Below are 24,659 nucleotides of genomic sequence, written 5' to 3' on the forward strand. Positions count from 1 at the left end.
TGAAGGTAAATTTGATTTACTTATAATAGAAACATGTTTAGTGGAAAGTTCTCACTTAATATGGATACTAGATTCAAGCACCACTAATCATATTTGCACTTTCATTCAGGAAACTAGTTCCTGGAAGAGAAAGGAGAAATCAAACCTTAAAGATGAAAGTTGCAAAAGAAAACTGTTTGCACTGTAATGTCCGCGGGCATTGGTAACACAGTTTCTCTAAGTATATTTGAGAGAAGAAAGCTGAGAAGGAAAATCAGGTAAATTTGATTTACTTGTAATAGAAACGTGTTTAGTGAAAAGATCTCACTTAACCTGGATACTAGATTCAGGCGTTGTTAATCATATTTGCACTTTCATTCAGGAAACTAGTGCCTTGAAGCAGCTATCAAAAAATGAAATGACTTTCAAGGTGGGAACAAGTGAAGTTATTCAGCAGAAGCCATGGGAGACATCAAGTTATGTTTTGGAGATTCTTATATTTTACTAGAAAATGTATATGTTGTACCTAAAATGAAGAGGAACTTAATCTTATATCTTGTTTACTGGAACATATGTATAAAGTCACTTTTGATGTAAATGAAGTGTTCATTAGTTCAAAAAGTGTTCAAATGTGTACAACTAAACTTGAAAATAACTTGTATGTGTTAAAACCAACTGAGAGAAAAACGATTTTAAATATAGAGATGTTTAAAACAGCAAAAACTCAAAATAAGAAAAGAAAGATTTCTCCTAATGCCTATCTTTGGCACTTAAGACTTGGTCGCATAAATCTCAATAGGAGATAGAAATTGGTAAAGAATGGTCATCTAAATCAGTTTAAAGACAAATTTTTACTTCCATGTGAATCATGTCTTGAGGAAAAAATGACTAAAAGATCTTTTTTAGGAAAAAGACTTAGAGCCAAAGAACCTTTAGAACTTATACATTTAGATCTTTGTGATCTGATGAATATTAAAGTTCGGGAAGGATCTTAATATTATGTTAGTTTTAATGATGATTATTCTAGATATGGCTATGTTTACCTAATGCATCATAAAGCTGAGACTCTTGAAAAGTTCATAGAGTATAAGACTGAGGTTGAGAACCTATTAGGTAAAAGGATTAAAACACTTTGATCAGATCGGGGTGGTGAGTATATGGATTTACAATTTCATAACTATTTAGAACATGAAATTTAATCACAACTCACAGCACCTGGTACACAATAATAGAATGGTATAACAGAAAGGAGAAATTGAACCTTGTTAGACATGGTTCGTTCAATGATGAGTTATGCTCAGTTACTTCAGTCATTTTTTTGGTATACAGTACAAGCTGCTATACATATACTGAACATGATTCCCTTAAAAATTGTTTCAGAATCACTGTATGAGTTAGGGAGAGGACATAAAAGTAGTTTACGCCACTTTAGAATTTAGGGATGCTCGACACACGTGTTGCTACAAAACCCTAAGAAATTGGAATGAAGTTAAAAAATATGCCTATTTGTAGGATACCCTAAAGAAATCAAAGGTGGTCTATTTTATGATCCTTAAGAAGATAAAGTATTTAAAGCGACAAATTCTACATTCTTAGAGGAAGATCACATAAGAAATCATCAACCTTGCAGTAAACTAGTATTAGATGAGATGTTCAAAGAATCTACAAATAAATCAACAAAAGTTGTTGATCAAGCTGGTCCTTCAACAAAAGTTGTTGATCTATCACATTCTTCTCATGGGTTGAGAATGCCTCGACGTAGTGGGTGAAGGAAATCAGACATGAGGATTTCCATGAGCAGCGGAATGATCGTTCCAAATATCATCTGTATTTGAACATACACAATTACAATCAAGAAACGGAAACTTACAGGCTATGCATAATACGAAATTACAACATGCTTTTAATAAGATTAAGGGAAAGATTAACATACCTTTGAAGACTCATCTTCAAACTCCCTCGATCACGAATGCTTGAACAATCTCTAAGACTACAACACACGAACGCTTGAACACAGTGACCGCAACGCGACACGATCAATAACAACCACGAGCACAATGAATGGCCTCCAAAAACCTCGACCTCAGTCGAGGTGAGTACGACACCACCATAATGGCTACCTTGGTATTCTCGGTGTGAAAATCCAGAAGTGTGAGTTCTATTTGGACTTGGTTAGAGGAAGAGACGGAAGGAATAACAATCGTGTAAATGATTGAGCAACTGGGAGATGACAGAAGTCTATCATATAGACGATACCCAATCGTTTAGAAAAAGCTCCGTGATCGTACAACAAATGCTGCACGATCGTTTAGCTAATGGCCAGCTGAGTGAACTATCGTGTAGTGTCACTCCATGATCGTTTAGTCTCTCTCCAGCTATCGTTTAGTGAATCATGTTCACTTGAAAGCAAAACCATGAATTTTCTTTCCGAAAATAGAAACTCTTTCAACAACTACTAAAATTAGGAAAACATTTTTCCTTTTATCTCACAGTTACTATGGAACCACTAATAACCTCCCACTCAATTGGTTATTAGAGAAAAAAAAATATAATTATCCAATAATTAATATTATTATAAATATATATGATAACCAACTTACCATATTATATTTATAACCTATAGTTTTAATATTTCATCTCATGAAACATGTAATCCATAGTTCTTTTTTCTATTTCATGGTACTTAATGTAAATCTCATTTAGATTAATCCTCCACTTGATGTATCTCATACATCACACCGATCATATCATATATAATCGAATTACATCTTGTCAAATTTGAACATTTGAAATCAACACCAAGAATTGATTCTCAACTTGAATTCATTGAGCTACCAAGGGGACCTTATGGACTTGTAGCTTGAAGTTCCAACAATACATGAATAACTGACTAAACTCTTTAGTTACAGGATCAACCATCCGTTAACTATCGAACACTCCACTGAAGACCGACATCTAAACTTTCCTTACCACAGATATATTATGTGTCCATATCAACCAATCAACAATGTGATAACTCTTCATAGATAGCAAGTAAGTACAACTGAGCCAATAACCGTTATGCCCCTGTAGTCACGTCTACTTCTTAAGTACCATTGATCCCTCTAGTGAACATACTGAGTCCTCTCTTCCAAAGAAAAACTGTGACCACTATGTTCAAGACCCGGAATCTGCCCTTAAGGGAGCAATCTATCTACTTACCCCTGCTTCGGGGAAGGAGTGAATTCCATCTTGTGTAATTGAGTTTCCAGCTCCCAAATCAGACAAATCCCAGAAAAGGTAGGCATGTTGAAGGCAATATGGCCACTCTCACCCATACTAATCAAAGGACTGCCCTCAAAGGCAGGATTTCTCAAAACACTCAGGATTGAAGTCATGTCACCTATGGTTGTTTAATTGAGATGTAAGTCTCAAGTATCAACGACGTTAATATAGAGACTGGTCATCTCATGGTCTGGTCTTATACAAACTCTTTGTATAGGACACCCTCACTCACATGTCTCCACGTGAATGGTCAAGATCTACCATCTGTAGTAGTTCATAACACTTGCAAACCTTTACAAAGCAGGCCGTATCTGTAGTGTTGCCGGGATCAGTATCTCTCCTTAATCCTTATACTACAGACCTATGTAGGTTACCACTTAAGGCATGATCCATTTGTATATCTGATATACATGCTTAAGTTTTCATACAATAACCATGGAGCTTTGTTTATTGGATATGAGTAAATGTCAAATAAAATAACTCTTATTTTATTCATAACAATGTGTACATATTACAAACTACGAGACTCCATGAGAACTAGGACACCAATCCCAACAGTGGAAGGAATGTTCAACAGCCTAACCATTGTATGGGTTTTACAGAAGCTTAAGTCATCATACCTGATGATGGCTTAGCGGATCCATTAACCTTTAAATAGACAATTGAAGATATAGATAGAGATCAATGGATGAAAGCTATGGACCTAGAAAAGTCCATATACTTCTATTCTTCTGGGAACTTGTAGATCAACTAGCTAGGGTAAAATCTTTTGGTTGCAAGTGGATCTACAAGAAAAAAGAGACCAAACTGGTAAGGTACAAACCTACAAAGACGGACTCGTGGTAAAAGGTTTTACCCAAAGAGAGGGGGTAGACTATGAAGAAACCTTCTCTCTTATTGCCATGTTTAAATCTATTAGAATACTTTTATCAATTGCTTCTTTCAATGATTATGAAATCTGGCAAATGGATGTCAAGACAACCTTTTTGAATGGTCATCTTGACGAAAGTATTTATATGTCTCAACCAGAAGGGTTTATTGAACAGGGTCAGGAGCAAAAGGTTTGCATGCTTAATAAATCCATTTATGGATTAAAACAAACATCTCGATCATAGAATATAAGATTTGACACTGTGACCAAATCTTATGACTTTTAACAGAATGTTGATGAACCTTGTGTTTACAAGAAAATAGTCAACAAGATGTTCTTGGAATCTAAATTGTTCGGAATCGCAAGAACAGAACACTAGCGCTATCTCATGCATCTTATATTAACAACATATTGTCAAGATATAGTCAGCAAGTTTCAGTCCAACCTTGGACATAGCCATTGGACCATTGTTAAGAACATCCTCAAGTATCTTCGGAGAACGATGGACTATATGCTCATGTATGGTCCTAAGGATTTGATCCTTATGGGATACACTGATTCTTATTTTAAGACTGATGTAGATTCTAGGAAATCTACTTCAGGATCAATATTGACTCTATATGGAGGAGCTATAGTTGTAAAAGCATAAAATAGAGTTGTATTGCTGATTTCACGATGGAAGCTGAATATGTAGTTACATGTGAAGCAACTAAAGAAGGAGTATGACTCAAAGGAGACGTATTAGTCATGAAAATAGCCTCTAAGGATAATCTTGATGATGCATTTATGAAGGCCCTCCCAGCTAAAGTGTTCGAGAGTCACTTGGTAGGACTGCGACTACGAACTTCATAAATCTAGGGCAAGTGGGAGAATGTCAAGGGTATATAGATGCCCTAGTTTATTATATTTTTCTCTCTTTTTCTCAACATTATATATTCGTATATATTTGTAACGCACTGGAAGTTCAAGTGGGAGATTGTTGAGAATGTCCTAAAACTCACAATTCGTAATATATGAAACATATACTATTTTTGAATAAAAGTATTATTGAAATTGCATGAACGTGAGAAGCAGATGAATAATCATCCGCTTTCGGAAGAAATCGAAGAATTTCTCGGGAATCCTACAAGATCCATTCGTTCTTTTTTCTCTAACAGATGGTATAAAATTTAATAAACGAACCCATGGATGTAGTATGAATACTTCAACTTTATGTAGAGACATAAAAGAGGATCAAGTTATAGTATATAGTCTAAAAGGTCTATAGGTATATGGATGAGATTGGGTACCTCATCCTAAGGACACTATGATGTGGCCCACTTTGTATACTAATACAAACGATGAGATTCCAAAATCGTTCATACGAAGATATGCGAGTGAGGACATCCTATGAAAAATATGTTTGCGTAAGATCGAACCACAAAATAATCACTTTTTTTTATAATGATCGTTTACTGTTAAAATCGACTATTTCAAATTGATGACTTAGAGTAACTCGATCTTAATCCTGAGCTAACTATGAACTATTTTTTATTCGAGATTATCCTTTGATCTGTATAGGTGAGAGTAGTTCAACAGCACTGCTTAATATGCCTCCCATTTTGGGGATAAAACTGGATAGATAGCTGGGGACATAAACCTACAAGATGAAATTCACTTCTACCCAATTTAGGATTAGCAGGTAGGTTGTTCTTTTATGTACAAATTCTTGGTCTTGAACAGAGGGTCCCGCCCTCTCATGATAGAGGGGGACATGGTTTATTAGTTGGACTGTAAACCAATTGTTCAATAGAGGATCAGTGGTGACTTAAGGAGCAAGATGTATTTATAGGGGTAAAACGGTAATTTTGACCTATCTATAAATACGAACAACCTATGAAGAATCAACTTACTTATCAGGCTTAAATCAATTGGATAGAAACATATCTACAGTGAGGAGAGTGCAACTATTGAGCTATAGTGGTATGTCTCGATAGTTAATGAATATTGATTAATCCAGATTAAAGTGTTTAACCGATTAATTTCAAATCGTTGGAGCTCATGATCTGTTGGTCCATAAGGTCCCTGTACTAGCTTGTACAATATTAAACGTTACATTAAAATATTGAGTGAATTTTAAATGTTCAAATTCAATTTCTAGGGTTTGAATTTGAAATGTTCAAATTCATTTTTAGGGTTTGGATAATTATATTCGATATAATTAACGTTTAAATTTATTAAAATTAAACGTATTTTTAGAGTTAAATATATGTAAATAATGATTTAAATATTGATTACATGAATATGATTCATGTTTAAATTTAGTGTTTTATTAATTTAATATTTGGTATTAAATTATTATAATTTAATTAATTAAATTAATTTCACTTTTAAAAGAAGAAATTCAATTTTAGAAATTCACATTCTTCTGTTAGATTTAATTTAGTTTTAAATTAAATTTTATTTTAAAATAAAAAAAACAGAGAATTGAAAAAGGGTTTTAAATTGTCAAAGTGAATTTATCCCAAAATTGGATTTTGAGTGGATTAATCCATAAAATAACACCTAGACTATTTTGATAGGGTTAATTGAAGTGTCAATCAACTAATCCTTGTAGTGCTTACTTGAATTAATATTTGGAATTAAACGAAATTGGAGAATTAATTAATATTTAAATATAATTTAAATATTCATGAAGGTGAAATTTTTGTAAAATTAATTAATATTTGATATTAAATTAATTTGAATTATTAAATTGTTTAATTAAATTATTATTAATTTTATTAGAAAATTAATTTTTAAAATTAATTTGGTAAAATTAATAAAGTTTTTAATTTTGAAAACTAAAGTGGAAATCAATTTATAAAACAAAATTAATTGTAAAACACAAAAAGATTGGAAAAACACAAAATGGAAATATGAATTTTTCCATTAACACCTTCAATTAGCTCACACTAAACTCACTTGACTTTTGCTTCAATTCTCCAAGCATAAGCTACACCTCATGCAGGCTTCTCCATTGCATGATAGTCCTACAATAAATATAGAAGATTGAAGTGGAAATCGAGCATACATCAGTTGAGTTTTTGCTGAAAATTCGATTTGAAGAAGGTGTTCTTCAAGTGGGTGCAGCAGTGTGTTTCTTCTCCAAATTCCCTTCATTCAAGCTAATTTTGAGTCCCATAACTCAATTTAAAGCTCCAAAAAAATAGTAGAGAAGTTCTTGAGGTTGTTCACAACGAGATTTGGAGAAGATTTGCAGCTGAATTCGAGTTTCAAGATGATCAACAAAACTATTACTTGAAACCCTCTTATTATTATATGAGCATGCTTTATTTACAACCAAAATTAATGAATTAAAATACTTATTGATCTTTGTTGCTTCCACTTCATGTTGATATACTCTTACAATTGGTATCAGTACATCATTTAAGCATTCAATTTGGTTTAATTTTGGTGTAGTGGGTGTTTTTTCATGAGATATATGAAAATGGTGCACTGATATGATTTTTTGAGTTTTGGCATTTAAATTCTCTTTGATTCCTAGTTCAAATTTGTAATTGGCTCTTGTTCGATGAACTTATATGTGTGCTCAAGAGTTTGTAATTTATTTGGAGTCATTAGAGTTGAAATTAAGTTATAATTGAAGAAAGAAGTGAATAAGGCCGAGCTACAGATTCCCAGAACGTGAGCTTCTGTCTAGGTAGGGTTGCAACGTTGCCCTTGAGCGTCGCAATGCTGCTCATAATTCCAGCGAGAGCGAGATTTTCATTCAAATTTCGAGCGAGATTTTGAGCAAAGGAGTGGGATTTTGATGGTTTGATGAGATTTCCTTCAAAACCAGTAAGATTCAATGGAGCTAGTGAGATCTTGAACCGATTTTCAGCGAGAGATCGAGTTTGAGTGAGATTTCAACCAGCAGCAAGATTCTTGAATCGATTTTGACGAGTTTGACCCGTTGACTGAGGATTGACCAGTTTGACCGGTTTTCTTCAAACTTGACTTGGTTCACCTTCAAAAGTGTTATGATTGGTCTGGTTCAAGTGGTTCACATCCGGTTCAAGCTGTTTGGATCCAGTTTGGAGCGGTTCAAGCGATCCGGAAGCAGTTTTGAGCTTTTTCTTACTGTTTTTGTAAGAGTTAGGCCTTTGTTTGCTTGAAAATGCCAAAACTAAAACCATATTAGTATGTGTTTAACTATTTATGAATATGATGTATGTTATAATTAAATAAATCTTGTATGTGCATATAGTGTGCCATGTAGATTTAAAATCCTACCATAGGAAGCATGTTACATACATTGAAAGTATGTTATAAAATGTTATAATATATAGTATGCATGTTTAGGGTTTCTTTTATTTAATATAAATGTTATATTAAATATTGAATGCCTTTGATATATGTTGTGGATGTTTAGCATGTCTAAAATTTTGTAAGCTGTTATAAAATTGGGATAGACATTTAAAATCCATAACAAAGAACAGTTGCATGCTCACGTAGGCTAACCGTTCATTTTAATAGTTAAAATAGGTCGTTAAACTTGTAAAACTTGGGTTACAAACTCAATCGATATATAATCCTGTCGAAGGCTGGAGATATTTAAGTTGACGGTCTACGGAACACCTCCTAACTGGGGATTATAGCCGACTTATTAAGCGTTGTTAACCGATTTTATGAGAAATACGTGAGCGATGTAAGGTTTTAAAATTGGTTTAACACCTAGACATCATAGGTTAAATCCAAATATAAACATTATATTTGGATAAACACCTAGACTTAGGTTGTTTAATTAGCCTGAACAAATCTAAGAAACATATACCCTGTTTAATCATTAGAACACTTCAGTGGGAGTTTAATAACATATATGATATGCTATTAGAACACTTCAGTGAAAATCAAATAACGTATATGATATGTTAGAACATTTCAGTGGGAGATTAATGAACATATATGATATGATTATTATTAGCTCTTACATCTCTAAGAGTTCACGATCGAAATTCATGTGGCAGTTTGTGTTGATTATACCTCGACTGCTCTATTCGAAAAGTGTTTACATGAATTGAGATTTTGATGAATGGGGGAGGTTATCCACTTTAAAATCAATTGTGATGTTTCAATTTTAAAATTTTCATGTTCTCAAGATGTTCACACCGAAAGGTTCATGCGGGACTTCGTATCGATTATAAGTCGAATGCTCTATTCGAAAAGTGTTTACGTGAATTGATCATGGTGAATAAGGGGAAGCTGTTCAATGGAAAATCAAATATACGATATATTGATTTCAATTCTCACGTCCCTACATAATTCCCACCATGAGATCCATGTAGCACTTCGTGTCGATTATACTTTGACTGCCCCATTCGAAAAGTGTTTGTCACGTGGTCAAGACCAAAGCGAATGGGGGATGTAGTTCATAGTAAGTGGGTGAAGGATATGTGTCAACATATCCTATGGTCTTTTTTGTTGGTTTGAACTGTGAGATTCCTATGTTGCATCTGCTTGTCGTCTTTAAGTCCGCCTCGTTAGTTGTTTAATGATGGCTATCCCCTCGGAGGGTTTTAACATAGGATTCGGAACAACTCAAACTCTAGAAATGAATAGGATTTCAAAAGTTGGTTTCAATTTTGACTTTCCAACTTCAGGAGCATCATTGTTATCGGACTTCTGAGGTCTAAAAACAGAGGGTTACACTTACAGAATTACTAAAGAGTTAGTACCGACAAAAAATAGTAGCTAAATGACTATTAGAATATGAGTTATTCTGGAGATAGTATTTAGCCAAGAATGTCTTGCTATAGTATCGTTGCAAAAATAATCTTGGGTATATTATTACTTTGCTAAAACTTGATTGGGTTTAAAAGCAATTATCTTATAAAATTTGTTTATATTTTTCAGAATGACAAGTTCACTAGTACAATTGTTGGCGTCTAACAAACTGATTGGAGATAATAATTCAACTTGGAAATCAAATCTGAATACTATACTAGTGATAGACGATTTACGGTTTGTCTTAACAGATGATTGTCCTCCCATTCCAAGCTCTAATGCAAATCAAACTTTTTGGGATGCATACAATATATGGATCAAGACGAATGATAAAGATCGTGCTTTTATCCTTGTCAGCATATCTAATGTCTTGGCGAAGAAACATGAGGATATAGGTACTGCCAAAGAGATTATGCAATCTTTATGAGGGATGTCTGGACCACCGTCCTTCTCCCTTAGGCATGATGCTATTAAGTACGTTTACAACTGCCGCATGAAAAAGGGGGCCTCTATTCGTTAACATGTCCTGGACATGATGGTCCACTTTAATCTGGCAGAAGTAAACGATGTTGTGATGGATGAGAGAAGTAAGGTTGGTTTTATTCTAGAATCTCTTTCGAAGAGTTTTCTGCAGTTCTGCACGAACGCGCTTATGAATAAAATTGAATACAACTTGACTACTCTTCTGAATGAGCTACAGGCTTTCCAGACAATGATGAGAGCTAAAGGTCTGGAACCGAAAGTACATGTTCCTACCGCTGAGAAGAGAGGAACATTCTTTAAAAGCCCGATGTTGCATCATCTTCACGAATATGTATTGCTTATTTCGTTCTAGAAATAAATCCAATAAGCTACAAAGATCCATGACTATTAAATGAGTACTTAAACTTTATGTGGAGATATAAAAGTGGATCAAGTTCAAGTAAATAGTCAAAATGATCTATAGTATATGAATAAGGTTGGGTGCCTTATTCTGGTAACACTATTGGATGCGGCTCATTCTGTAGTTGTTATAAAGAGTTGTAAAGTGCTACAGACGATGTGATTCTAATTCGTACATGTTATGATATGAGGAGTGGGGGCATCCTGTGTAATGAGTTTGTACAAGATCGGACAACGAAATTAGTCACTCTTACTTTATAACAATGTTTACTGTTTAAGATTGACTATTTCAAAGCGATGACCTAATTAACTTGACTTTAATCTTGAGCTATCTGTGAACTCCTGTTTATTCGGGATTATCCTTAGATTTGTGTAAGTGAGAGTTGGCTCAACAGCGATGGCTCAATAAACCTCCATTTCAAGGGTAAGACAAGGTAGATAGCTGGGCACATAGGGTGCAAGATGGACTTCACTCCTACCCGCTTTTAGGGATAGTGGAGTGGTTGTTTCCTTAAGTGCTATTTCCAGGTCTTGAACAACGGGCCCCACCTTCTCATTGGCCCTGAGAGGGGCTCGGTTTGTTGATTTAATCACAAACCAATTGTTAATTTGAGGATCAATGTGACTTAAGGAACAATAGGTAATCTCGGGAGCAAAACAAACATTTAACCCAGCCGTTATTAAGAACAACCTGTGAAGGGTTAACTTACTAATCATGGTTATATCGAGTGGACATAATATATCTACAGTGAGGGGAGTGCAACTATAGGCTTTAATGGAGTGACCCATTAGTTAACGAATGAAGGTTAATTTGATGTAAAGAGTTTAACCAATTAATTTCGGATCGTTAGAGCCCATGGTCTATAGGTCTACGAGGCCCCTCCACTAGCTCGTAAATTGATTAGCTTTAGAGTAGCGTGATAAGTTAATTTGAAACGTTCAAATTAGAATTAAGAGAATTAGTAATTATATGATATGTAATTACACGTTTAATTTTGGAATTAAACAGAATTGGAGAATTAATTAATATTTAAATTTGATTTAAATATTCATGAAGGTGGAATTTGTGTAAAATTAATTTAATATTTGATATTAAATTAATTTGAATTAATTAAATTGTTTAATTAATTATTATTAATTTTATTAGAAAATTAATTTGTTGAAATTAATTTTGTAAAATTAATAAAGTTAATTTTGAAAACTAAAGTGGAAATCAATTTATAAAACAAAATTAATTGTAAAACACAAAAAGATTGGAAAAACACAAAATGGAAATACAGATTTTTCCATTAACACCTTCAAGTAGCTCACACTAAACACACTTGACTTTTGCTTCAATTCTCCAAGCATGAGTTGCACCTCATGCAGGCTTCTCCATTGCATGATAGTCCTACAATAAATATAGAAGATTGAAGTGGAAATCGAGCATACATCAGTTGAGTTTTTGCTGAAAATTCGATTTGAAGAAGGTGTTCTTCAAGTGGGTGCAGTAGTGTATTTCTTCTCCAAATTCCCTTCATTCAAGCTTACTTGAAACCCTCTTATTATTGTATGAACATATTTTTTTTACGGCCAAAATTAATGAATTAAAATGCTTATTAATCATTGTTGTTTTCGTTGCATGCTGATATACTCTTACAATTTCTTCCTCTACCGTGTTCATAACCTCGACCATGACCATGATTATTAAACTTCACAATTTATTTCAAAAAATGTTGTTACTCTACTTGGCTGAGATTCATGATATTTTTTTTTAATCAATAACTCATTGATGAGTTCATAATACTTTTTAAAACATTTCTCTTGATATCGCTATTACATGAGCATATCCGAGACACGAAATGTAGAAAAATACAAAATGTAGAAAAACGTCTTCTCTAACATATTGATTTAAAATCTTAGAGCTCTAATACATCCATTTATAATAAGCTTTAAGAGGAATAATTGTTTTTCTGATGATCATATCTTTATGATATCCAAGTATATTTCGGCATCAAACACTCAAGACAAATTATTATTACTATTAATATCAAATTCTGTAAATTCTAATTTTGTAAGATTTGTCAGGATAACAATATCACAAAACATTATATTTATATTAGAAATTTAATATATATAAAATATGCAAAATAACATTAATTTACTTATTATAATAAAAAGGAACAGCAACCTACCATTAGGATCTACCTTCAGGAGGGAAACGATTAGAGTGTCGTGCTGATAAGTGTTGTAAAATTGAAAAACACAACAAAAACACAGATATAGAGAAAATATAATATAATAATAAAATATATAAACTAATAAAATAAAATAACTAAATAATAAAATTTAGAATAAATAAATAAAATAAAGAAAATTATGGAAATAGGTAAATATAGAAATTTATGGAAGTCCAAAATTCTCTAAAAATTCTCATTCTCCAATCATTTCTTTTAATTTTCTCTCTAATCTGTGTATCCACGACACACCAAATACCACTATTTATAGGCAAATTGGTAACTAAGAGGTAGCAATATTTGGACACTAAGGAAGCTTTAACATTGGACACATGGAGTAGGGGATAAGACACCTCTTTTTAGGACACTAAGCATTTTACATCTATTTTTAATATATATAATATAAATTAATTTGTATTTAAATATTTTTTTAAAAAAACGTGCAAGTATTAATATATTTTGAGAAAAATATCCATTTTTACTTTAAAGATTAAGATTTTTTTTAAAAAAAAAATTGTTTTGACAATATATGGGGTGGAGAAATTGAACTTATAGCGTTGATAGTATAAACATTACACTAGTTGAACTATACTGGATTTGATCTTAAAGAATAAGATTGGGAACTCAAAAAATATTGAAGATAAACTAAAAAAAAAAATGAATTGAACATTAGTGACAAAATGATATATTTAAATCTAATATTTAATGTTAGTTCTAAGAAGCATGGATATTCTTCGCTTTTCAAATATATATTATTTGCCAACAAGAGTGTAGTTCAACTGACATAGTGTTTGTACTATCGATCTCGAGGTCTGAGGTTCAAAAAACAAATATATATTATTTCATCATTTTCGAGGTCTGAGGAATACATATTCAAGTGTTTAATTTAAAAAATAAATCATTTTGGAATACCGTTTCAAATGTTTAATTTAAAAAATAAATCATTTTGGAAAACATTCAAGTGTTTGGTAATCACTCAAAATAGACTTTGAAAAAAATGTGTTTATAAATAATTTGGTTTAGGATAAACACTTAAAACCAACTTTTAGAAAAATGAATTTTGAGTGTTTAATAGTTAATTTCTCCCTAATTTCTCACTTCCACTATGTTGTCATGATTACCATTACCCTCTGCTGGCCACCTCCAATAACTACCACCGACAACCAATCCAGCGACCATCATTGGCAGCCAACTCTTGCCACCACTTCCAACGACCACCGCAACCAATCTCCGGCCACCAACTCTGGTGACTGCAACTGGCCAACCTCCAGCCACAACTTCTAACGACTGTCATCGGACACCCTTCAACCATCACTTTCAATGACCGTCGTCGACAACTACCAGCTTCGACAACCACCTATATGACCAACTTCAACGACCATTATTTTCAATTATTAGTTTACAGTATTTCATAGTTGTTCTTTATAATAGTTTGACATTAATAAAAACCCTTATAGTATATAACACATAAAAAAAACTTGCATATAAAAACACTTTTGAAAAAGAGTCGTTAAATACATTTGTGCTTTTATGTTAGGAGCATTTTTATTTTTAATCAAAAGTGTTTAAATGAAAATGAACTTTTGAAAAACATTTTTTTAAATCATGCCAAACCTTTAATATATTTAAATTTCTCAATCAATAATGACAATCCAAAGTATCTTATAAACATGTGTTGTATAATCAGATTGTGGCACTTGAATTAATAAACTAAGACTAAAGCCTAAAATAAAAAGGATGAGAGAATATTCGAACTTCTAACCTCTTAATCTAAAATATATCTTAATAAGCTTAATGATACATAAGTTGAGAAGTTATTGATGTTTCCCGAGTTATGTTATCCATGCAACGAACTGATGTACCACAACTCGAGTATCTGTTTATTATTCTATTCGATGCAAATCTTTAATCTATTTTAATAAAATCTGCAAAGTGTTATAGAAGACAATATGAAATTAGCTCAATTAACAATAATGAACTTATACATAAATTGTTTATAAGAGTAATTTCTCTTGTATATATTATATTTATTTTTGACACGGTTACGATTCGATAATTTAAGATCTCCAAATCCTTCAAATTTATAAGTTGTTTTTTCCGTGCCTTTGAAAGTTTCTTGAAGTCATTGATTAGTATTCAGTTTTCTCTATTCATCTACTATGAGATGATGTGGAAAAGAAGGGAAAAAAAAAAGGAAGAGTTGCAACTTTTTCTAAGGTTGAATTTCCTAAAAATGCATGCACAAATATTTATGATATCCACAAATATATTCCAACTTCACTTTCATCAACTTTTGTCTAAATTTCACACATTAAAAGGTCATTGGGCAATGATAATTCGACCCCTCTCTTTCTCTTCAAACTTTGGTTAGATTTTTAGTTGAAAAAGGGCAATATGAAATGATGATAAAATCTACTTTCTTTTTGAGAAAAGATAACTCGACTTTGAATGTATATGAAAAACTGAGTAAATATCAATTTCTATCTCTAAATTTTAGGGTTGTATAAACTTAAATCATAAACGAATAATTGTATCAATGTAAACTCTGAAATTTTGTAAATATATCATTTTATACCTTCTTTCAGATTTTGTTTGACTAATATCTTATGAAAATTATGATTTGAGTCAATTAAACTATTGTTCAAAAAAAAAAAACAAACTTAGTCAATTCAATTCTTAGACTTTCATAAGTCAATCAAAACTTAGACTTTTCATGACAATTATCTTTGAAAATCATTCATGCATTCATTTCCAAAATGTGTATAGACTTCCTTAAATGTCGGTTTTACAAAATGGACGATTAAAGTAAATGCATGAACGATTCACAAAGGAAATTTGAGAGGTTTAATTATATGTGGTACATGAGGTTTTTAAAATAAAACGTAATGGAAAGTGTAAATTGATACACTTACAAAATTTCAAGGATTTAAATTGATATAATTGATAGTTTAGAGTTTAAATTGATACAACCCCAAAAGTTTAGGATTACAAATTGATATTTTCCTAGAAATTTATGAATCTCATAGAAAAGTCTAATCATCAATAGAACGAAAGTAAGTTTAGACAATTGAACAAAAGTAATGTTCCTAAAATCACCTATTTGCAGTTATAGGTATCTTTATGACAATTTTCATTTCATTGCACACTTGGGGAAAAAAAAAAGATTCTTATTGTTAAAAAAATGGTCTTCATTCTTGTTTATAGTTAACAATTTCCTAGCCTATGGTTAACTTACATTATGGATTAGATTTAAATACATAGTTTGGTCCTTAAAGTTGTTGCACACTTCTAATAATTAATCTACTTTTTTTTAAAGTTGTATCCAATGCTTAATGTTTTTATGAATTTAGTCTTGAATTTTAGTTTTCTTCACGTAAAAATATAATTGAGCAATTATTAAAAGTATAACATTTTTATAAATATAATAGGTTTTTTTTTTCGGTTGATTATCATTGAAAAGAAATTTTAAAAAATTCACGATGTGGAAGATGATGTTATGAATATTATTTGCATCAATTCACGAAATAATAATCATTATGGATTGGTTTAGTGGTCTAAAAATAAAGTTGGCCTAAATGCCATTTTCTTAATATTCCTCATGGATTGGCCTTCAGCACTTATTTGACTTACTTTTCTTACCGGAAATTTTGACCAAAGCATAATTTTTTTCTCCAATCCATCAAATCTAACATAATATTTCAAAAAAAAAAAAACATAAATAGTTTAAGTGTTGATTTTTTATTTCACTAATTAAATAAGTTAACGTCAAATATTGAAGTGGATACTTTGTAAAATCGAGGTTAAAAGTTTGAATTTTGAAACCTAATGACTAAATTGAAACAAAACTCGAAACTCAACAATAAAATTGTGACATTTTGAAACCTATGAACTAAATTGAAATTAAACTCAAATAGTAAAGACTAAAAGTCTAATATTTTAAAATTCATGGACCAAATGAAAACTAAACGTTAAACTTAGAGACTAAAAAAAAAAAAATTTACCTAAAGTAAAAGTATATATTTAGAAAAAAAAATGGTCAGATTAGTCTGCTACCAACTTTTCTACCCACTAACTGAAATCGATTTGGTCGATTGACTCAATTTTTCGATATGTCATGCCTACTACTAACTTGAAAGAAGCTTGTTATTTAAACCCTAGGGATGGAGAGTTCATGAATCCTAAGCCGTGTCCCAAACAAACCCTAGATGGCTTCATGGCGACCAGCGACGGACGACGAACCAAACTCCAACACTGACCCGTAATACCACGGCAACGCTCATCCGGCGTGGTGGCCAAATCCATGGCAACCGACAAACCCCTTTTATGGACCTTCTTCCTCCAACTTCTGACATTAATGGCTCCAACTACGACCCACAACCAGAAATTACCCATAAAATATGCCAAAATTAAATCACATCACTCACATATCATCTAACAAACTAAAATTGGAGAAAAAAATTGTTAAATAAGACGGAGCGGCCTACATTGTTTAAAAACTACAAGATTCAATCATAAGTTTCAAAACTATTACATATTAATAATAAGTTTTTATAAACTTTAGCATTATTAAAAAAAATTGTGTCCTCAATGCATGTGTATTATGTCGCATCCCACATCCGTGCTTTCTTAAGAGTATAGCACTGTAAATTCATTCCACATAATTGTGCTAATGTTTGAAACTTCATCTCCATTGTGAATTACAATCAAACAATAAACCTAACAAATTAAACCGAATCAATAATAACTATAATACCCAATGTTATGGGTTTCAGTACAAGTTAGGCTTTTTTCTTATGGGTCAGCCAGCAGCTGCAGCAGTGTCATTTCATTTCAACACCTTTGATTATCAACTGTTCCACTTTATTATTCGACATTGCTAGCTCAAGCCATCACATCGCTTGAGGCAACACTACCGTTCGATGTTTCATGCTCGTCAATCCGATTTCTAAATCTAACTCCAAAATCCAAGTTGTAGACGTGCCCCATTTTGGCGCGCTTTGTCTCTAGGTATCTCTTGTTGTCCTTTGTAATTGGGGTTATCAGGGGAACTCTACCTGAAACTTCTAAGCCATATCCCTTTAGGCCTTTGTACTTTGTTGGGTTGTTTGTCATTAGCTTCATTGTTCTCACCCCAAGATCCCTTAGAATCTGCCAGCAACAAAGAGAGAATAGATTGTGTTAAAAAAATAATAATGTGCATGTGTAATCCAATTGAACCCTTTGTCGTTCAGGGTAAATCTATATGTACCTGTGCACCAATGCCATATTCGCGAGAATCCACAGGCAATCCCAGATCCTCATTGGCTTCGACAGTGTCCCGCCCAGCATCTTGCAAGTTATATGCACGAAGTTTGTGGCCCAAACCTATGCCCCGTCCTTCATGTCCACGGAGATAAACCAAGACACCCCTGCCTTCTGCCTCAATCATCTGCATAGCTAGCGCAAGCTGGTTTCCGCAGTCGCATCTAGCTGATCCAAAAATATCTCCGGTGAGGCATTCCGAGTGTACCCTCACTAGAATATCTTGTCCATCACCAATATCACCCTGCAAAATGCAAGTAGTCCGTAAATTTATGCTGAAGTCTTGATCTCATTGAAATTTCATCTAAGAGCACACCATGCATCCACACAAACTCGTGCTCGGTACTCGGCTGAATTTAGGAACTAAAAGGAAGACCATCTCGAGAGAAACTTGAATAAAATAACTTCTTCAAATTGGGGCAGGGTCATAATGTAACACTATCAAAAGCGTTTAAATAGCTGCACCAGTAATAGCAAATGCTTTTACAAAGCTTTGCACTATGAAACAAAAGTAGTTAGTTACTTACCTTAACCATTGCAATATGCTCAATACCATCCAAAATAGATCTGTAGCAATATGCCTGAAATGGTCCCCATTTAGTCGGCATGCGAGCAGCATCTCCGGCACTTTCAACCAATCTATCTCTCTTCCTCCTATACCTACCAATACCTTCATTTATTAGAACTAAAACATGGGAACGAGAAATGAAATATATAAATAAGAATATAACAATGATTCTTATGTTGTATGCTGAAATGAAGTTGTAGTCATTATCCAAGCAAGAAACTTGTTTTCATATGAAGAGTATTTCAAGATATAGGTGAAAAACTAAAGCCCCATTTGACAACCATTTCATTTTTTGTTCTAAAAATGAAGCCTATTTCCTCCCTATTTCTTACAATGATTTACATCTTTCTTAAGTACAATGGTTAAATTCTTAGTCAAATTCCAAAAGCAGAAGCAAATTTTTAAAAGCTATTTTTTATAATTTCCAAAACTTGGCTTGGTTTTTTAAACCATAGGTTGTAAGTAGATAACAAAGGAAGAAAATTGAAGGTGGAAGTAGTGTCCATAGGCTTAATTTTCAAAAATAAAAACTCAAAAACCAAATCGTTACCAAACAGGGTCTAAATGTATGAAGAGCTAACACAATCAAAACTTTAGCAACGGACATCAATTTACCTGACTAAATCCGCAATAGAAATGATTTTCAAGTTTTCCTGTTTGGCAAATTCACGAAGTTTTGGTAACCTAGCCATGGAACCGTCTTCATCAACTACCTCACAAAGGATTCCAACTGGGTCTAATCCAGCAAGCACCGCAAGATCGACAGATGCTTCAGTATGTCCAGCTCTCTTCAAAACACCACCTTCCCTGTACTTGAGGGGAAATATATGGCCTGGCCGTTTAAAATCATAAGGTTTTGAATTTCTTGATGCAAGTGCCAATACTGTTGCTGCCCTATCACTAGCTGAGACTCCAGTGGTTGTACCTTCTCTTGCATCCTGAAGAAACAATTGTCAAAAATTGCATTATATATATCCGAAATTACCATGCTACAGGGATAAATTGATTGAAAAATATTAAGCAGAAAAAAGTGTCCACAAAACTGTAATTATGAATAATCTTACAGGGATTGCCGATTACATTTATTAAATTGAACGATAATCCAAAATGCCAAGTGAAGAATTCATACCACTGTCACCGTAAAAGCAGTACAAAGTTTCTCCTCGTTCTCCTTTTCGTCCACCATAAGTGGAATCTGTAACCTCTCCAGGTCTTCACCTTTCATGGCCACACAAACAATACCTGTTCCATGCTTTACAATGAATGCCATGGCCTCCGGAGTTGCAGCTTGTGCTGCCATTATCAAATCTCCCTCGTTTTCTCTATCTTCATCATCAACTACAAGCACCATCTGAAACATCAATATCCTTGTTACTAAGATGAATAAGTGAAAATCAAGGTAGACAAATAAATGCTCTCATGTCAAATGACGTGCCAAAAATTTGAAGAAAGAGAAAATCTAATAATGAACAACCTTTCCCTGGCGAATATCTTCAATGGCATCTGCAACAGAAGCAAAACCTTCCGTTGGACGATCAAAATCATATTCATCTTCATCAATGGGAAAACTCTTACTGATAGAAGCTGAATCTGACTGATTGGAAAGGATGATATCCTTTGCAACTACAGCATTTCCATTGGAAGAAGACAGAACTCCTCCTTCTCCAGAAATCACTGTAGCTCTCGTTTGGACTGAACCCCTGGTGCCCAAAAATAGTTTACTAGCTTTGCAGTTTGAGGGTAACTCGGAAACAAGGCCAGTTGATGTGTATGGTTTAAAGTAGTTGAGTACACCAAAAGACTGCAAGTCTTTGAATCTTCTGCATAAAACAAAAAATAGGCAAAGATATTTAGAGAACAACAAAAAAGACATTAGCGGGTGAGGAAACTCATAGAACACATCAAACATACTTCATTTACTTTTTTAAAAAATGCCAACAAGAAACAGAAGGTACCAACTCTAAAGCCACGCCTAAAAGAGCCAGAGGGGAGGGGCAAGGAATAACTTTCAATCAATGTTCTCAAACTTCGTAAGTAAAACTTAATAGCTAGTTGCAGTTTATTGTAGAATGACGATAATTTTTTAATGCCGAACTGGAACATTGAACTCTAAGAGAAAGCATAAACCTGTTATGCACAGATAACAATTGTTAATTCAAATGGGACCAAGAGATTCAATGCATAACATAATTATTTTTTGTCAATAGAATAACTCCTCTGTCATTCATGATGGTCTGCCCTCATTCCACCAAAACAACTGGAGTAAAATGGAAGGTGGCATGTATAAGTCTCCTTATGGACGTCTGAAAATTGTAGATCCTCAAGCAGTGAAGTAAAGAAGGACCTCGGATGATCATAGGAGTCTTTGAAGTAAGATTCAAACAAATAAACAGAGAAGTTTCATCATCAAACATGATCCATCCTTCTAAATCATAAAAGTTACGTAAAAAACACACACACACACACATTATAAGTGGATCATTCTTCAAAAAATTTAACCATACGCAAGAAGCGAAATCGAACAGATCATACTAGAACAAAAAAGGATAAATGAAGTTAACCCTAGATAAATCAAAGACAAAAAACAAAGAATTAAAGAATTAAAGAATTAGAGAGAAACCCAGATAGAAAAATGGGAGCTTACTGAACATGAGAAATGGGAGCTGTAGATGGGAACGAGACGCTTCTAAAAGCCATTGGTGCGAAAAATCTCTTACCCTGTGCTTGGAACCCCTGGATTGGAAGGATTTCAAATCAGCATTTCCAATGTTTTAGAATGAATTCAAAATACAGAATTTGAAATCTTGTTTTAGCAGGATTTAAAATCAGAAGAAATAAAAAAAAGAAAAAAAGGAATTAACCCAGATAGATTCCGGCCGATTGATGGAGGACTGCAACAGAAACCGGGGGTTGTCGGAAGTTGCAGCAGAAAGTGAGAGTGCCGCCGACCGGCAACAGCTTCAAATTCAGACGAAATTCAATAAGAGATGGGATTTGGTTGGAGAAGCAACGAAGATAATGAGAAGAAATATAAAACTACAGCAGCCGGTGGGTGCTCGAACTTCCTCTAACGGAGAAACAACGGACGCCTTTCCTTCTTCTCTTTCTCTTTCTCTTTCTCTTTAATACCAATATATAATAAAAATAAGAAAGGATAAACATGAATTAACTTTCAAGTTTATGCCTTTTGTATCTACCAACTTTATTCTAGCAACATTCATATTCAAGCAAGGTTTGTGGTTCAATTTTCACTCTAAGATTATACTAAAAAAATTTAATATCTAATATAAAGTGATAATTATATATGGTAGCATTTTTAGAAAATTAATTAAGTATATAACAACATATTAAAAGAATTATAAATATAGCAAAATTTATTAATGATAAACTCTATCTAATAATATGGTCTATCATGATAAACTTTGAAAGTAAAGTCTAACTTTTGTTATATCTGCAAGTTCTTTGAAAATAATTTGAGTTTAATTATCATATTTTTAATAGTCTATTTATTAAATATAAGATTCAATTTTTTATTAAAAAAAAATATATATATCTTAAGCGGTAGTTCATTTTTAAAATTTTTAAATATGTCAAGAAAACTTTGACATATATATAAAATAAAAGTTTTCATAACCCATCAAATATGTTATTAAGTTTATAGAAGAAAGTTCAAAAATGTATTTTATAATTTAGTAAAAAATCTTATAAGCAAGAAAAAGAAAAATTAGGAAATGTTATTGAATATCAATTTATTATAATCCGTTCTAAAATGGAGGCTTTTAAATGGGGACCAAAGGGAATGAATTGTACTTGTACTTTTTCTTTTTCTTTTTCTTTTCATTTTTATTCTCGTTTTTGCTTTATTATTATTATTAATATTATTATTATTATTATTATTATTTATTTTAAGGAAATTGAGAAGTTATTTCGTGGTGTGAGAAAGTTGACCCCTTTTTAAAGGTCTTATCCTTTTTCTGAAGTTTCAATCCACTGCGGTTGGGCCCACTTTTGGTCATTTGCTTTTGAACACGTGTCAACTTTTTATTGCTTCGGGTCATCGGGTTTCAAGTCATACCCGAATCAAATGAGTGGCCATTAAAGGGACAGTTGGTACATCGCTTATCTCTTTCAAAAAATTATAAATTAATATATATATATAATATTCTTTGACTTACAATATAAAGGTACAAGTCATATTGTACCAAACTGCAATATGTAATCTCTGTCTCTTATACACATCTAGATGTGTATAAGAGACAGAGTTGGTACATCGCTTATCTCTTTCAAAAAATTATAAATTAATATATATATATAATATTCTTTGACTTACAATATAAAGGTACAAGTCATATTGTACCAAACTGCAATATGTAATCTAAATGAGATTTGATTGATGGATGAAATATAATACGTCTGAACCATAAATGCAATTGGATTACTTTTAATGGATTTACTTAAAATTATGAATTGTCACATTTTACTAGGTAACGGTTACGATAACGATAATAATAATAGTAACCGTAAAAGTAACATGATTTTCATACTGTCACAGTAACAATATCTGTAACGATAACAATAACTTTAACGGTAAAAGTAGTGTGGGTCCCACGTAATTTTCAATTGCAATCAGACTGAACACTTTTTATTTCTCAATCAGATTACACGATTTGATTACAAGTTTTAAGGTGGACCCCACATCTCATTAATGGATTACTTTTTAATTGATGTAAACATCGCCTTAATTGTAATGGATTTTCATTTGGGTATCAATTGTAATGGGTCTCAATTTCCCACACATTTAAATTACTTTTTCTTGTTTATATAAGCAACTTGCAATCGTAGTTTGATTTCTATCGGGGCCGTTTATATGGATGCTTGTAATGAAATAGAATTGGTGTAATTACTATACTATCCTTAAGATTCAGAAAAAGTTACCAAACTAGCCCAACAATCGTGTTTTAGTATTTCAAATACCTCAACTGCTTTTCTACACTACCTTGTCTTTCTCTTTCTATTCTTCGATCAAGCTTCATTCTTTTGTTATTTGTTTAATATTTGGTAAATATAGCGTTTTTTTAATATCTTTTCGACCATTCATTTTTAACTTATTGAAATTTATTATCTGATTGAAATTTATTATTTTTAAAAATGAATACTTAGATTAGAATTAAAAATGTACAATTTTAATAAAATAAAATAGTAAGTATCTTAAATCCCACCTATCTAATTCAATTTTCAATAAAAAAAAAAAATAACCTTGATATCAATATATTTTTTTAAAAAAATTTAAACAAAATCTACAACATTTGATTTAATAGGATTACACTATTGAATTTATTTTAAAATTACATTTTTGTGACAAACTAATCTAAAAGTCATGCACATGAGAAAAAAAGAAAAAGACTTTTTCATACAAACGTGTCGAAAAAAGGACCAAAAATGTGTCAAAAAGGCAAAAAATCACACATAAATATAAAGACTCTAACTCGATCATCATTCTTATAAATATGGCATAACAAAAATAACGAATAAAAAGAAAGAAAGAAATAATTTTGGATATCAATATCGATATTAACATAAATTATTGATGTGAATATGAATGTAGAGATCAGGGAATAAAAGGGAAAAAAATGTTAAGAATATGGATATTGATATAGATTATTTATATAGATTAAGGATACTAATTATTGATAAAAATTGGCAATGTTGATTAATGATACTGATTATTAATATTTATACTGATACAGATACAGATATCGATGCTGATACTAATACTAAAACTAATTTTAAATACAATCAATATTGGTAATTGATAATATGTGAGGACACA

The 24,659-nt window shown here is 32.3% G+C and overlaps 1 protein-coding gene across 1 annotated transcript; it reads right to left on the minus strand.

The window, feature by feature from the left end:
* Positions 1–17,579: 17,579 nt before the first annotated feature.
* LOC120075666 (bifunctional riboflavin biosynthesis protein RIBA 1, chloroplastic-like) lies at positions 17,580–21,932 on the minus strand. Its single transcript, XM_039029261.1, has 9 exons — positions 21,870–21,932; positions 21,691–21,787; positions 21,474–21,562; positions 20,304–20,649; positions 19,959–20,180; positions 19,445–19,767; positions 18,789–18,921; positions 18,209–18,505; positions 17,580–18,108 (listed from the first exon to the last, which is right to left on the minus strand). Exons 3-9 carry the CDS (start codon positions 21,524–21,526, stop codon positions 17,842–17,844), a joined length of 1,641 nt encoding a protein of 546 aa, XP_038885189.1. The 5' UTR covers positions 21,527–21,562; positions 21,691–21,787; positions 21,870–21,932; the 3' UTR covers positions 17,580–17,841.
* Between the last annotated feature and the right edge of the window lie 2,727 nt (positions 21,933–24,659).

Source organism: Benincasa hispida, chromosome 4 (genome assembly GCF_009727055.1).
Source record: "Benincasa hispida cultivar B227 chromosome 4, ASM972705v1, whole genome shotgun sequence".
Lineage (NCBI taxonomy): Eukaryota > Viridiplantae > Streptophyta > Magnoliopsida > Cucurbitales > Cucurbitaceae > Benincasa > Benincasa hispida.